The sequence below is a fragment of the Ptychodera flava genome, chromosome 15 (genome assembly GCF_041260155.1).
Source record: "Ptychodera flava strain L36383 chromosome 15, AS_Pfla_20210202, whole genome shotgun sequence".
NCBI lineage: Eukaryota > Metazoa > Hemichordata > Enteropneusta > Ptychoderidae > Ptychodera > Ptychodera flava.
Window position 1 is genome coordinate 24,517,246 of NC_091942.1, and position 16,451 is coordinate 24,533,696.

At 37.6% G+C, this 16,451-nt stretch overlaps 2 protein-coding genes across 2 annotated transcripts in view; both read left to right on the forward strand.

Annotated features, from left to right (window-relative positions):
• LOC139151619 (mucin-2-like) overlaps window positions 1–3,206 on the forward strand; it is a 69,309-nt gene extending 66,103 nt beyond the window's left edge. The window contains exons 58-59 of the mRNA XM_070724537.1: window positions 2,169–2,246; window positions 3,028–3,206. The gene's annotated coding sequence lies outside the window, so the exon portion shown is untranslated. The remainder of the gene's footprint in view (window positions 1–2,168; window positions 2,247–3,027) is intronic.
• Window positions 3,207–4,620: 1,414 nt separating this feature from the next.
• LOC139151620 (uncharacterized) lies at window positions 4,621–15,287 on the forward strand. The gene is made up of 12 exons (XM_070724538.1): window positions 4,621–4,832; window positions 5,896–5,985; window positions 6,333–6,545; window positions 6,927–7,166; window positions 7,640–7,666; window positions 8,314–8,544; window positions 8,898–9,000; window positions 11,445–11,497; window positions 11,799–11,865; window positions 13,406–13,512; window positions 14,063–14,220; window positions 15,093–15,287. The coding sequence occupies exons 2-12, from the start codon at window positions 5,931–5,933 to the stop codon at window positions 15,099–15,101; spliced, it is 1,263 nt and encodes a 420-aa protein (XP_070580639.1). The 5' UTR covers window positions 4,621–4,832; window positions 5,896–5,930; the 3' UTR covers window positions 15,102–15,287.
• Window positions 15,288–16,451: the final 1,164 nt, after the last annotated feature.

Below are 16,451 nucleotides of genomic sequence, written 5' to 3' on the forward strand. Positions count from 1 at the left end.
ATTTCTTTCAAACTTGGTACAAGGGTAATACACTAAGGCAGATGTATGCATGTCAAAATGTTTCAGGATATGGTCCAATATGACCGCCAAGTGGCCATTTTGTTTCTTGTCTGTTGGCATTATGCAGCTTTAATATGAACCAATTTCAAACATGCACATAAAATTATTTTTTTTATACTATCAAATAAGGCTGTCTGGCGGCTATTCAGATCTATTTTTGCATGTTCACAGCTGTAACTCAAACATTTCTGCACCAACTTCTGTCAATCTTTACACAAAGGTAATAAACGCTGGCATACATATGCATGTCTATTTTTGTTGTGATACAATTAACAATTTCTCGTGATTCGATGTGAAAATTTCTGAATCGTAAAATGAATCTGAATCCGATGCGACGCAGCGCAATTTTCTGAATCCCATTCCATACATGAATCTGTATCAGTGGCAATGCAAGATGAAAAGCAGAGGTGAAGTGAGAGTCACATTCGGACCTGCAAATTAAAATCATACGTGGCGAATCTTTTTTTTTGTTTTAGACCTCATTCATCATGATGGCAAATTGAAATTTTGCCTGAAAGTGAAGGCAAACTGATTGGTAAAAAATCTGTCACAGATTGAGATGTCGTGGTTAGGACGTCGCCATTTTGAACCCAGTGATTTCATTTTACACTTAGAAAGCACTTGCGCAATTAACCATTAAAGTTTTGTGCTTTGAAAAGCGGATACATGGGTAATCACTATTTGTCTAAAATTATTTCATAAAATAAAATAGAAGTAATAATTTTGATAATATAAGTTCAAAATTCCGTGAAGAAAAATGAAAATCCAATCAAGTGACAGTTTTAGGTAAGGTCAATGAGCCATTGTGACATTATTCAGCACACTGTACTCAACCCAGAAGTCAAAAACATTGATGAGTACGCCAAAAGTCTATGTAGTGTCACCTAACTTCAGCAAAAATGGCGAAAAAAGGTTAGATTTCTTCTTTCGGAGCTAAATTTGCTGATTTGCAACGCAAATCAACAAGTCTTGAGACCACGAGAATGATGTATGGACAGTATATGCACGGGACTGCATGCTGCACCATTCTGTGTGAGTGATGACGTAGTCTGTTCTAGATGTGATCTGAAAGAACTTCTCTGGGCTGTGAATGTAAACACGGGCCCATCTTTGAGCCGAACCATTTTGCCAAATTTGATTGAAATATTGCTGACTGAAGGGACTCTAAACGATGACATTCAGCATGGATAAACAGTTTCAAGAGATCATAGATCAGACGAGGTAAAGTCTAGTTTCCGTTTGAGCATTTTGATTTGATGTTGGTACACAGAGAAAGTACTATGACATACATGGACGTCAGTTTATTTCGCGATACAATCCAATATGGCCGCCGGGAGCCCATTTTGTTGTGATGTTTCCATGTTTTTGAACCATAACTCAACTATCCCTGAACAGATTTCGTTCAAACTTGGCACACAGACATCGTATTGTAGTGTGCATGTGCATGTTAATTAATGGTGCAAGTGGGGACTGTGTCATCAGCGATGACTTGTCAAACTTAAGATATAACTTGTCACGTCTGAGTAGGAGAAGAAGCTCTAGTTGACGTTAATAACTAAATAAATGTCCCTTTAAGAATTGTACAATTTAGCAGAAAGTCTGTACTGCATTAAGGGCATGCAATTTTTTAAGTTCATTGCTGCTGTCTGTACTGTTTTAAAGATATATTCTGTCAATAAAAAGACAAAATAGACTTATGAAAAAAAAATTACAAAATCACTTCCACAGCTACATGTACTTGTAGAATTTTCACACATCATATTACCGGTATAATTTCTCTGCATTTCTTTTACTTTGGTAATGCAATAGCCTTGATTTGTAGATTTCGCCCACAATTTGATGATAGCAAATGTGATCTTCTTTCAAACTATGTACATCCCTCCATCAACCTCTATCACTCTCAGCCAGTCAGACAGTACGCAAATATCCTGACACCATTTAACCTTGACTAGTTGCTCTGTGACAATCTTAGAGTCAGTATAGTATTTCCCCACACCACTCCTGCCCACAAATTTTAAAATGTTGCAGCAAGGTACACGATGTCCTTGTTTGAAATGATTTGGCTTTACATTTGTCACTGCATTGTTTTTCTTCACTTTCTTCAACAGTTTCTTTGATTGACATTTCCACCACTGAGATCAAAACTGAAAACCCAACTAGATCATCTCAAAGTGGTCAAACCAACAGTAAGTAATTTCTGTATTTTACAACAACAAACTCTGTCTTATCTTCCCCATAGCGATAATATTTTTTTGTTAATTTGCATCATTCATTGAAGTCTCCATCTACAGTGATATAGCCTCCATATCTACAAACTATGACAAGAAATATGTAATTACAGACCTTCCAAAACTGTTCCAGAGATATTTTCCAAGCTAAATGTATCTTTATCAGACTTACTATATCACCAGTACCACACTTCTATAGTATTACCCTACAAAATTTGATATACAAAGAATTGGACTGAAAATAATCCATCATGTACCCCATATAGAGCATAGAATCTTTTCAGTGACAATTTTTTCCTGATGACAGATCTAAATGCAGGGTTGTTTTCAACAATGCTTCTGGTACGCTAAAATGTGAATTCTGCCCAGGAAGGGACCCTTTCCAATACACCCACAGATATAGGAAGTCTCTTCTGTACTGAACATGAGGACATTTTTGGTTCACATGCCTGGACCAGTTTCTGCATATAATTTGAATTTTGACATTTAAAACGCCAGGGCATGACATACCAAATTCTGTCAAACTTGGTAAAAGGACATAACCCTATGCCACTACTTTTTTACAATCCAATCCAACTAGGGCATCAGTCACAGACAGGGCTTTGGTACCTGCATTCCTTGTTTCATGCGCATCATATCAACTTCAATTTTTTGTCACTTCCAGCGACAAAGTCCCAATTACATGGGGGACTATGTCATTGTCAATGACTTGTTGTCTCATCTCTTTCCCCTGCCACAGCGGTTGGCCCATGCACTCGTCACCAGAGATCGCAAGACCTCTCCACTTACCCCCCATGACATGCCACCATGAGAACGGCACCTTCACACCACTTCAGCAGATCAGAGATGTAGCATACTGTGTGGACAACCAAGGCGTTACCGTACCAGGAACACTGACTGTTGTCTCTGACACCAACCCAGCACCCAACTGTGAACCCTACAGAAACTGTAAGGCTTCAATATTTTTTTTGTCCATTTGTACATCTCATATTAGTATGAGACTTTCGCATGATGTACAATGCAGCATACCTGAAAAACACGGGACTCTGTTCTCATTATGGTAGTAATACGTGCTTGTCTGAGGGTGCCTTTCATGGTGAAAAGATGTAAACATACCCCCTAAGATAGTGCTGAATTGTATTTCATCTTATCATGGGCCCAGTATTCTCCAATCTTGCCAGGAATGTGTCCAGTCTCAGAATAGCACTTCTAGTATATATGTGTATCATGTGCGAAGAATATCAGTGGTTACTGTTTTCAAGTGCAATGAGTGAGTGACTGCATGTAGCTAGAGCATGACATTCCGAAAAATCTTGAGTTAGGTTCAAGAATTTTAGTAAATCTGGTGTTCTTTATCAAGAAAGTGAAATTGAATGTGATATGCATCACATACTTAATGATGTATGAAAATGCTGCATGTAAATTTCATTGATGGAATAAAGCTCAAAAATTTAACTTTTGTGAAATCACATTTTCTTAGTCACATAAACGTCTGAATAAAAGCATATCTTACCAGTTAAAAGAGTGTTTAGACTGTCATTTTATGATTGTCTATACATATTAACGTGATGTTTATTGGATTTCTTTTATTTTGTGTTACTGCCAGTGAACTTGAACTCCACTCTCAATGGCACCATCATCATCGACTCTAAGACCGCCCCATTGGTCACCAATGTCACCGTGATGACCCCAACAGGACCCAAGACGGTGTACACTCCGGTGATGACGAACACCAGTGTGCCCTTGATGACCGTACCCCAGACCATCAACAATATGACCACTGTGAGGAAAGTCACCGTCATGACCAGTGAGGGCGCTAGAACCATCTATGCCAACGTCCCATGGAATGTTTTGAATATGACCAATGTGACTAAAACCACAAACACAAGTATGTATATACATTACATGTCTCTTTGCTCTCAATGCTTCCTTCCTTCCCTTCCTAAAAAAACAAAACAAAACAAAACAAAAATTACAATTTTGATTTCATTTCAATGGATACATAGGTTTCTTGTGCATAAATAGCATTTATGAGATTATGTAATTTGCAGAATAACAAGATCATCACTCTTTTTTAATGACATTGGCATACAAACAGAAAAGCTAATTTTAAATAAGAAAAAATGAACACAAATTTGAAAACTATGAAAAGGGGGAAAAGTGACAGTTCTCACTATCAAATGAAACAAAAGTGTATGTTCAGAGATTAGGCAGAGTGTCTCATTTCATTCAGTGCATTTCGTTAGCAACAATCCAATGGTAGCAGACCATTGTAATATCTGATTGTACTGAACGGATGAAGTAAAAATTTTTTATAACACTCCACCATCAGCTGTGCCACCATGCATACGCCAGACTCAGATTGCCAAGGAAATCTTCGGAGTGGTTGAACCCATGTGCTCACCAGTCAACGGTAGCTATGAACCTCTGCAGTACAACCCAGTCACCAGTGTCTACTACTGTGTAGATACCAACGTGTTGCCATCCCAAACACCGTCACGCCATCAATCTTGCCAAGACCAAAATGTGAACAGTACAGAAATGGTAAGTTGAATAGCTCTAGGTTGGGACCCCCCAAGAAGTTTAAACACTCATCGGGGAGATTTACAGACAGAAATTCAACAGGAAGATAATCCTAGTATTCACTATTATTATCCTTCAGCGTTTCCGTTACAATTTCAAAACTTGCGTACGATTTTACGCAACTGAGTTTTATATGCGTAAAATGTATAAAAAATGCGTACAGTAGGAATCGGTATCTGAAGTGAGTTGGGCAGTCTGTTCTGTAGAACTTGTGGTTTTTTCCTGTAATGCGCATGCTCTGTTAACAAAAAAACAATAACCTGGGGGGCTTCAAGATATACACAGCTGAACGCTGGCAATGCCGTAATGCATCCATGGTCGATGAGCAGCCTATATGACTTCATGTTCAAAGAAAATACTTTCTGACTATGGAATTACTGTTTTCAAAGGGCCAACAAAAAGCAGATACTGATCAAAGTCCAGCGGGACCTTTTAAGAATGCACCCGACAGAGTCTAAATCGTCACCCGTAAACACTTCCACCTAACACGCAACGAAATGACGTAATGTGTTACCACAACGTAGACTCGATTGATTCTCGAATTTTTTGCATCAAATTCTGTAGTGTTATTGTCTTTACAGAACTGATTGACATGATGCTTTGTGATGATGAAATACAATGTTGCATAAAGTGCTGCTAAAGTCTAAAATGTTGCAATATCATGATAAATGTCACTTCAAAGCAGGTGCATGTGTTCTATTTTTGTCCCGCATTGAACCACGTTCAGGCAATGTAGTGCAGGCCAAGTACGTCCGTGTCACGGGGCAGCATTTCTCAATGCGTATAAGTTTACGCAGTCATTATTTTTTTTGCGTATTTCCGAACAATTTTGCGTAAAATACGCACGATTTTGCGTTAACGGAAACGCTGTATCCTTGTTGACGCTTGGATTTTTTCAGGGTATTCTTTCACTTTGACACTGAAAAGAGGCAAATTTCGGAAGTGAATTAGAGCCCCAACCATGTGTATATTGATTGTGATCGCAAAACAATTGAATTTAATCACATATTTGGTCTTATTGCAGTGACATTGAACGTGACTGTCACAAAGGATGGACACATGGTCAACAATACAGCCATCTATGTGAACACTGTCAATGTCCTGAACACAACAGGTAAGCTTGTGCAACCTGACATTCATAAAATTGAAATGGGAGTTATGGCGTGGGCAAGTCCAGCAGTAAAGTACCCAAGACCAATTTTTTTCCACCAAGACCAGTTGATTTAGCATGCCTCTTGGCCAATTGAGTAGTGAACCCTGAAATTCTAATGATGCAGTAAAAAATATATTAAGAGAAATAATGTTTCATTGAAATAGAATTATGTATATGCTGCACAATACCATGGATAGAAATCCAATTGTATATTTCACAGGACTGAGAAATGTAAATGTTTTGAATTCAACTATCAGGGTACAGAATTCTAAGTTAATAATTTTTTGTCCCTTCATGTCCTTTGACAGTCTCCCAGACATGTCTGCAGCAGAGAGAGACGGCCATGAAGACACCAGGTGCATACGTACCTTTCTGTGAACCCAATGGTACCTTCACCCCACTGCAGTGCAACCCTAACACAGGTTACTGTTTCTGTGTGGATCCCACTGGGCATGTTGTGCCTCAGACTCTTGCCCATGTCACCCAGGGAACCCCAGCATGCTGGACTTTCAATCGTAATGGTAAGCTTTCTGTCTTTTATTGAAATGTTCTGACATTTCACTTACTGTTTATCAGTGTTTTTATGTTTTGGGCTTTTCACTGCAATTTTTTCAATGCGCTAATACATCGTATCAGCCTAGAGAGGGCGCACTATTTCTTGTAATTTTTCTCCATAGAAACTCAATGCTAGCCGTATTACGATGAAAGGAGAGGGAAATAAATTTACTGATGACTGATAATATTCAGCTGTCGGGTGAATATTTCTTCTTGTATGTTACAAGCATGTGTTACATGAACTGTTGAAATAGGGTAAGCTGTTGGCTGTGTACAGGTATAGTGTTTAAAGTACAAACTGTATGTTATAATTAATTTTTCCTGCACAATTCCTCACACATGTGCAGTGACCAAAAAGACCACGGCCACCACCAATGAGTCCACCACACAGCCACTGTGTCTGACCCAACAACAGCTCTACACACCAGTTCCCGGTGCATTCTACCCGCGCTGCATGCCAGACGGAAGCTTCTCGCCCGTCCAGTGCCAGGACAGTATCGGCTACTGCTACTGCGTCACCCCAGACGGCACTCCCATCCCAGGAACTACTTCCCTCACTGGTACCCCAGACTGCTCTCAATACATGAGTAAGTCGATGAAACCTACCTCAGACTAAAAATGTCTGAATTACATGACACAGTCCATTTTGACTAAAAATGTCTAAAAGCCTTACACCATCCATTTTGATTATTTGGCTCATAGTGTCATTGTCAACCTTAGAGATTGTAACATACTTTTTCAACTAGATTGTTATAATATTATTCGGGAATATTTTAACGGTCTTTACGTGTACTGTGATCTCGGTTGTAGCATTTCGATTTCATTTCACGATGTCACTCTAAGTTACCTGTGGTTATGTACTGTCAGTCTACCCAATCAGTATTAACGCTGAGGTTGACCCTTGACATGACTGCTTAGGTCTACCCAAGGAAGCTTCCATAAAAAGACTCAGAAACCAGTGGTAAAAGAAGGGCACTACCAGTATCTATAATATCTATGAAACTCCTTTTCAAAAACATTACCAAGATGAATTAAATATCTATTTCTGATCTCTCACTAGCTACACCGATCAGAGAAGACAGACCAGGTAAGTTGGCAATACTTATTAAAGTCAAGAATTGTTTAACTTGTGATTTAATCTGATCGCTCCAGGGATGCCAATAGTTTTACATTCCAGTGCAGACTTTCGGTTTCATTCAGCAAACTAAGACATGCCCCCAATGGTTTGAGTCTGCACAGTCCTCCACTTTTTCACAGGTGCAAACATAATTTGAGAACAATTGAATAAAATCATTTTGGTAGTCCAGGCAGCCCATGCAAATAGTATGTGACACTCACATGAAAGATAGCCTGTGGTCTAAGTGCAGGTATGCATCTACATTTATAAACCTTGTCAGAAGTAAATTAAACACAAATTTGAATTCTTGGCCATGTCTGGACCAACACCTGTTCTGAAGATATATTTTGGAATGTACATTCCACTTGCAAATAAAAACATCAGCAACTCAGAAATTACTTTAAATTTGTGACACTGCAACTCAAGTTGTCCAATTTCACAAATGACTGTACTTTTAATAGCTTCTTGTGATATGTAAAATGGTATTCTAGTTTACATGAATAACAAGGGGGCAGTGTATAACCTTTTCTTGACTTGTAAGACATTCACAAGTATTTGAGAATGTAAGGTTGAGAAAAGAGCAAGTATAATACATTACTTTTGTTATTTCATTACAGTTCCCATACCAGCAAGAAGCTGTCAGACGGCCCAGCAGCTCTATGACACCACCACTCAGCTGCAAGCTGGCGCTGTTCGTCCATGGTGCGAACCGGACAGCTCCTACTCCAAGGTACAGTGCCATGTTGGACTCGGCTACTGCTTCTGTGTCGACCCAACCACTGGTGAAGAAATCCCAGGTAGTGAGACCAGGGGTAGACCAGACTGCTCAAAGTATGACCAGACCCCAGGTGAGTTTTTAACCTTTCACCTCTGACCTTTGCTTAATCTATGTCGACCCTTTTTTTGAACTTAAATAACCTTTTCCAGTCTTTGAAAGGGGAAATGGATGTTTATTAAAAATATTTTTTACAACAGCAGAATTTCCATGGACCTGTGTGCAAGTAAATGTTTTATGAAAAACTATCACTTTCTGACAGCTATTATTTTTCAAGTGACGTTTTCGATGTCCCTGTACTAGCTTGCGTCGTACCATATCAATCAGAGTACATTCAAAATTACAAATACAATTTTTCAAGTTCAAGTACTCGGTACTCCAAGAAGTCATATATTATGTCATAATAATTACATATTGTCTGTGCAGTTGAAGAAGTTGTGACAGAGCCACCCAGAAACTATGAATGCTATGATGGAGATGGCAAGGGATATGAATTGGCCCAAAGCAGCTACAGAGACTGTAACAAATGGTGAGTTTATCTCCTTCGGAAAATCAAATCAATGAAGTATACATCATTCAGAATTTCAAAATCTGTGATGCGTTTAGTGTAGAAGACGGAAGCAAAGAAACAATATCACTTGGCAAATCAAATCAATGAAAAAAAAATGAAATTCTCAGGTGGAAAACCCAATAAATGAAAATGTCAGATGGACAATGAAATCAATGATACTGGTAAGGGAAGATCAAATCATAGGAGCTGCCATATGGAAAACAAAATCATGAAACTGCCATCATGAAACATTTTTAATGAAATAATGCCATTTTAATCAAATTGGCATGTAATTCAAGTTGGAAATGGAGCATATGACAATCAAATCAGTGAGGAATGTAATAATTTGAAAAATCAATTCAGAAGTAAATGACAACCTCATTCTCTTCAATATCTGAAATTTGTGAGTGCACCATATGAATAATGGCATTGATTTACATATTTTTGGGTTTGATTCTATGTTGCAATATGTGAAATATTGATAATTTCCACTTCATTTTTAGCTCCGCTGTCAGCGACGCGGAGCTTATCAAATAGGTTGATTTTCCGTCGTCGTCCGTCGTCGTCCGTCGTCGTCGTCGTCCGTCGTCCGTCGTCCGTCGTCGTCCGTCAACAATTGCCTTCTCCTCTGAAACCGCAAGTCCAATTGCTGTGAAATTTTATATGCAGTTCACTTGAGGTGACCTCACTTCAGTTTGTTCAAATTGTGGTGAATTTGCATATTTGTATTTTTGGGGCATTTTTTGGTGTTTTGGTTAAAAAAATCTTCTTCTCTGAAATCGCTTGTCCGATTGCTTTGAAATTTGATATGCAGTTTGCTTAGGGTGACTTCAGTCAGATTTGTTCAAATTGTGGTGAAATTTGCATATTTGTATTTTTAAGGCAATTTTGGTCATTTTTGGTAAAAAAATCTTTAAAATCTTCTTTTTCAAAACTACTGGTCAGATAGCTTTGATATTTGGTACATAGGTCCCTAGGGATGATCTACTTCAGATTTGTTCAAATTGTGCAGAATATGCAAATTTGCATTTTTAAGGCAATTTTTGCCATTTTTGGTCAAAAAATGTATTTCTCAAAAAGTACTGGTCTGATAGTTTTGAAATTTGGTATACAGGTTTCTATCGATGAACTAAGTAATATGTATTGAATTTCTGATGAAATCTGTAATTTTGTATTTTTGTGGCAATTTTTGCCATTTTTGGTCCAAAATGTGTATTTCCAAAACTACTCATCTGATAGCTTTGAAATTTGGTATACAGGTTTCTACAGATTAACTAAATGATATTTATTGAAATTGTGCAGAAATATGCAAATTTGCATTTTTAAGGCAATTTTTGCCAATTTTGGTCAAAAATGTATTTCTCAAAAAGTACTGGTCTGATAGTTTTAAAATTTGGTATACAGGTTTCTATCAATGAACTAAGTAATATATTGAATTTCTGATGAAATCTGTAATTTTGTATTTTGGGGGCAATTTTTGCCATTTTTGGTCAAAAAAGTGTATTTCCAAAACTACTCATCTGATAGCTTTGAAATTTGGTGTACAGGTTTCTACAGATGAACTAAATGATAGTTATTGAAATTATGATGAAATCTGCAATTTTGTAATTTTGGGGCAATTTTTGCCATTTTTGGTCAAAACATGTGTTTCCCAAAAAGTACTGGTCTGATAGCTTTGAAATTTGGTATACAGGTTTCTACAGATGAGCTAAGTAATATATATTGAATTTCTGATGAACTAAATGATATTTATTGAAATAATGATGAAATCTGCAATTTTGAATTTTGGGGCAATTTTTCCCATTTTGGGTCAAAAATGCGTTTCTCAAAAGTACTTGCCTAACAGCTTTGAAATTTGGTATACAGGTGTCTATAGATGAACTAAATTTGATCTTTTGAAATTATGATGAAATCTGCAATTTTTTATTTTTGGGGCAATGGTTGCCATTTTTGGTCAAAAATTTATTCTCAAAAATTACTCATCAGATAGCTTTGGTTGACATGTTCTTAGGGATGATCCTATGTGATACATTTAAAGTATGATGAAATCCTCAATTGTGTATTTTTGCAGCTTATTTTAGCCATTTTTTTTCTGGCCACTTCATTGAGCTATCAAAGATTTCCACCTTCTTCATCAACATGTGTCAAAAATAGTTATTCTCTACATAAACACAGCGGAGCTATATCGGCCGCTAGGTCGCTTGTTTGGATAAAGTGGTCATAAATACAATTCCGAAGTGCATAATGTCTCTTGTTCATTTTGGTTGGGATCCTTTACCCCTGCTATGTCACCATCACCACACCATGGTCCCCCCCATGGTTTTCACTCTATAGTGGTCTGATCCACACATTTAGAAATGGGGTTGCTGGGTGCATGTATTCATCTACAACAACCAAGTAAAATCTCTTTTTCCCTTCTTCAGTTGGTGCATAGAAGGTGGTAGTTGGAGGTGTACCAAGAAGCGATGCCAGAGAGGTAGGAATGGAATTATTTTGCAACTTCAAATTGTTCCCCTTTTTCTCTAATTCTAACATGGCAAGTCATGCTGTCACCTGGCGATTCACAAGTTTGCTTCACAAGTTGGTTGGTTGAGAATTATGGTGGTGGACAAGCAGTGAGTTGTGACATATATATAATCTCATCCATGTTATTTTCACACTGGAAGACTGTACAGAATGTTGATAACACACCATGACTACTTATAAATCCATCGTTCAGTTCAGAGATTCTATAAACCGGTCACTGAACATCAAGCTCGATCTCACTCTGTCTTCAGGTGTTTGCTACCACAATGGAAGAAAAGCGAAAGCAGGCAGCACAATCAAGAAGGATTGCAATACATGGTAAGTGTAAATGTACTTTTCTGCTCTGCCAATAAAGCAGACTGCAATTTACCAATTTCTACATGATCCTTCAGTGTTAACATATACCTCCTTACATCACAGCCATATGAGATCTCGTGTATGTTTGAAAATTTGTCAATTTGGCTGGCACAGGTTGTCATGGCAATATTATCACTGCAGCTTTTACTCATCGGTTCTCTACATCATGCAAGATTTTGGGCAGCTGAGACAGTTACATCTGATTGGTAGATTGTTGTTATTTACAGCAACTTAAGGAGTCTGAAAGACGGGCTATCCTCTGCCTGATTGGCTGTTTGGAAATAATCCTACCAGAACAATAGTTTCAGCCGACAAAGCGGCTAAAAGCTTGCAATACGCTGCACATTAGCCTAATACTCACCCCTGACAAAGACTCATGGTTGGGTTGATTTGCATACTCAGACAATGCTCATGAACAAACTTTGCATAAATGAATTGTCAATTTCTTCAGGAAACTAAGCATATTGCATTACATTCTTGACTAATCTTGCACTCTGCTGTTGCTGATTCAAAGCCTGGGGGTGGTACCTGCCGGGAGAAATGCTAGCGGTGTGCCACACATAAAAAAAATCCATACCCCATTTAAGACCAGAAATCTCATCATTTTAGGACCCCATTTTAGACCTCTATAACCTTTGACCCCGGTAAATAACCATAAAATGGAAATTTACAAAGCATTATGGGGCAAAACTAAACTAAGCTATGGTAGTATGGCTGGGGCACAAGCAAAGCCTTTCTGAAAATGTGTTGCCCCTGGCTAAGTTATGATTTGCTGCAACAGAAAAAAATAAAAATTTTGCGTAAAACATTTACAGGGAAAGTCTAAAAATTTTGGCGAAGAAACGTATGTTTAACTTTAAATTTTGCTGGATGAAATCATGTCCCATTGTAGACCCTGGACGCACCAAAATTTATACCCCCATTTTAGACCACATCGGTAAAAATGCCCTCCTAAAGGGCGGCATGTATATGCATTGGCAGGTAATAGAAGTAACATCCCCCCCCCACCCTACCCACCTCCTGGATTCAAAGTTGTACACTTCTGTCGTGGATGATGTGCCTCCTGTAAAACAATAATGGCATACATCAAGTTCAGAACACAATTTTCTGAGATACTTAATGCTTTCATACCATCTTGTTATCACATGCACAATTTACGGTTGTTCAATGAAATTCCAACAAATTTCATCTTTCCATCTGTAGAATGAAGTATTGCCACTCCCATCTTTGATGGGTCCTCCTTCGATCAAGATCTTTGTTTTCTCAGAGGTTGCCATTAAGAATTGCCAGAAACTGTTTCGCTGATTGGAATTTTTGTACAGTTTGCACAAAACACAAGCCAATGAAACCAAAGTTAATCATGCTAGGGTGAGAAATATGTTGTAACATTTCCTGATTTTAGATCACTGATGAAAAACCCCTCATGGTATCTTTGCAAATTTTACAGCATAATCATTCACCTATAAATGACAAAATTTCTAACCATGTGTTTGCATTACAGCACATGTGTGGACGGTGATTGGGACTGTACCTCAAGGACCTGTGTTTCAGGTAGTGACAGATCATCAAGCAATACTCAGACAGTGAGCAGTGACAGAGAAGTGACAGGTGAGAGGGTATTGATCACTTGATAGCATCCTGTGTTTTGATTAGCTACTATTTATTGAATAGTATACTTAACGTATCTGCTCACAGTTACTGTTATGTTTACACGCTTTTGCTGATAGATGCTTTACCCAACACAGGCTTTACCCAACTGTCACGGGTACAAGTACATGTAGAAAATTCAAAAGTAGTGTATCAGGATTATACAGGATTTCAGTGTAAAAATTGATATGTGGTTTACGATTATATTCAACCCAAGTTCATTTTCACCAATCAGGTCAAATTTGTTAAAGCAGTGAGACATAACATGTCCCATTTGTTGCAATTTAACAAAGACTTGAACATTTGACAGCCCGGAAAACAGAGATACTGTAAAATGGTATTTACTAAACCTGCTATAGCATACCATGCCAAGTAGGTGAAAATACATGTAGATTTTTGCTAAATACAACTTTATACTGATTTGGAAGATTGGGAAGTGATAGGCTTGGCAGGAGAAGAGGTAAAGCAGACTTTTTATTATCTTGTCCCTTTGTTCTATACCTTCTTACAGCAATGTGTCAAAATGGTGAACCACTGGTGTCATGTGCAGTTGATCCATGTCAAGAGAAACCACGATGTGCTACCAACCCGTTCGCTGTCTGTATTCCAAGCCACTGCGGAAGCTGCACCAGAGTGTTCTATGCGTTCGGTGAAAAAGTTACGTGCGAGGTAAGTGGTGTAATGACATCTAGACATTTTTGAACCTGTCCACCCCTAATTTCCTGTAGACAGGTCCACACTCACCATTGATAACAATGGGTTTGGGTGAAACCATGGTGGTGAAAGGGTTAATCAGCTCATGGAAAAGGAATATCTTTTATTAGAATGGCATGGTTGTAAACCATTAATCCCCAGATTTTGGTACATTCCTATTGTTTTCAAAAGGATGGATGGAACCTACATGGGGATGGAAGGGTTTCATCTATCTGGAATATCAATATTTAGTTTTTGTTAGCAGTCACAAACCTTGAGTCTGCCATTTGTCAGTTTTCTTGTTTTCTTTTTAAATCTGAGATATTGGGAGGAGGGGGGATCGAAAATGAAAAAAATCTGTATAGCAGAAATTTAAAAAAAATTGATTTGTAGCGATGCTTTTTTAAAAACATATTCAACTTCTGGTTGGATAAGGGACTAACAAAGGGAAATCTATATACCATGCAAACAAAAAATTGATGTTTTGAAACACCTACAGTATTTGCATATTGGCTTTCTGATCACATACCCCACCACAGATCTATTGGTCCTCATTTTAATCAATGCTTCAACTCAAAGGCACGTGACCTGGGAATAATCTTCTCATTTGCTTCAAATGCACTGCTGGAACTTTGCAATATGTTCAGGGAATGGCTTTATGTTGGGGTTTGGTGTTCAGAACAGTTAATTTACAGGGAAAGCAATTCTGTCAGTATAACAAGTACTTTAACTTGTACCAAAGTGGCATGTGTGTCAACTACTATACCACATAACTATAAATGATGAAATAAGGAAGATACAATTTTACCATTTAACGTTATGTAATTTCCTCTTTTTTTGTATTCCAGGATTTCTAAAATTCTTGAAGATTTCATCAACCCAAGTCTAACCTAGACCCAAGAGATATTCAGCACCCTTTTGTCCAACCTGACTTATATATTTTAGGAAATGTGATTTAAGATTTTCATGTTAAAGTTTTTACTGTTTTGTATATGATACAAAAAATTGAAATAAAGTAGTGTTTTATTTTTGTCATTGAAAAATTGAGATGTTTGTACTTACTGTGGTGTTAGAAATGTGCCGTGTTTGGACACCGGAATGGAATGTTAGATCTGCAGATAGGCTGTATTGGAAATATTCTTACTTCTGAAAAAGCTGGTAAATTTCAAACTATGAATCTTCTTAATTTAATAAATTTCTTTTATACTTTTCTATTACAAATTTTTACCTTCATGTCCTCATTCTGACCACCCCTCTCACGGATGTAGAAAATTTTGGTTACAGGTGGCAAAAATAAAAGTATGGGCGGTTACAAGTAGTGTATGTGCACATTAAGTTTGTGCAAAATGTCCTGATTTTTCGCTAAAACTTAATTTTCACGACGGCAAATTTTTTGCTAACAGCAGGTTGTTTTTGCCAGCTGCCAGCTATTTTCTACAAACCTGCCTCTACCAAATGGTTGATTTCCGTAGTCAAGTAATCTTTCTCTTGAAAATTAGCCTACACAGTGGCTCTGTCTGGTTCTTTCTCATAAAGATTTTCAACTACATTGTACAGGCCCATGTTTTATCTTTTGTAGACAGCAGTATTCTATTGACTACTGTGATGTCAGCAGGTTAGCTCTATTTGAACCCTGTAATAACATGGAATATTTTAAATATCCCAACTAAATAATCTTTCTGTATAGATGCAAACACTGCACTGAGAGATGTGTATCATAAGATTTGAGTACACATCTGTAATTTTTCGCCCCACATACCACAGAGAAATTGCCAAGATTCATTAGGGAACAAATGCAATTTTCATTTACCCTATCCCTGACACAGATAAATTTGATGAAAAAGGTCATCATGGTTCATTAAAATTATAAAAATACAAAAAGGGGTTTCCAAGGAAAGAATGGCAGAGATGGAATGATTGTTATTTAAAGCTGAAATCCTGCTGATATCTGCTTGTGATGTGATTAGTGCAAATGAAAATGAATTGTATCATCAAAAACAGAAATGGACCATAGCCACATATAAGTGTGGTATGTAAATTAACAGAATGGTTGAGAACGAATTTTTCTTCATATTAATTAAAGGGGGTGGTCGTCAGAACTGCACGTGTGCGACCTCTTGTTTGTAAACAATGTATTTCATGCATGATATCTATATGCATCACTTCAACATAGCTACAACATATAAATTTTACGATATTCATTGTTA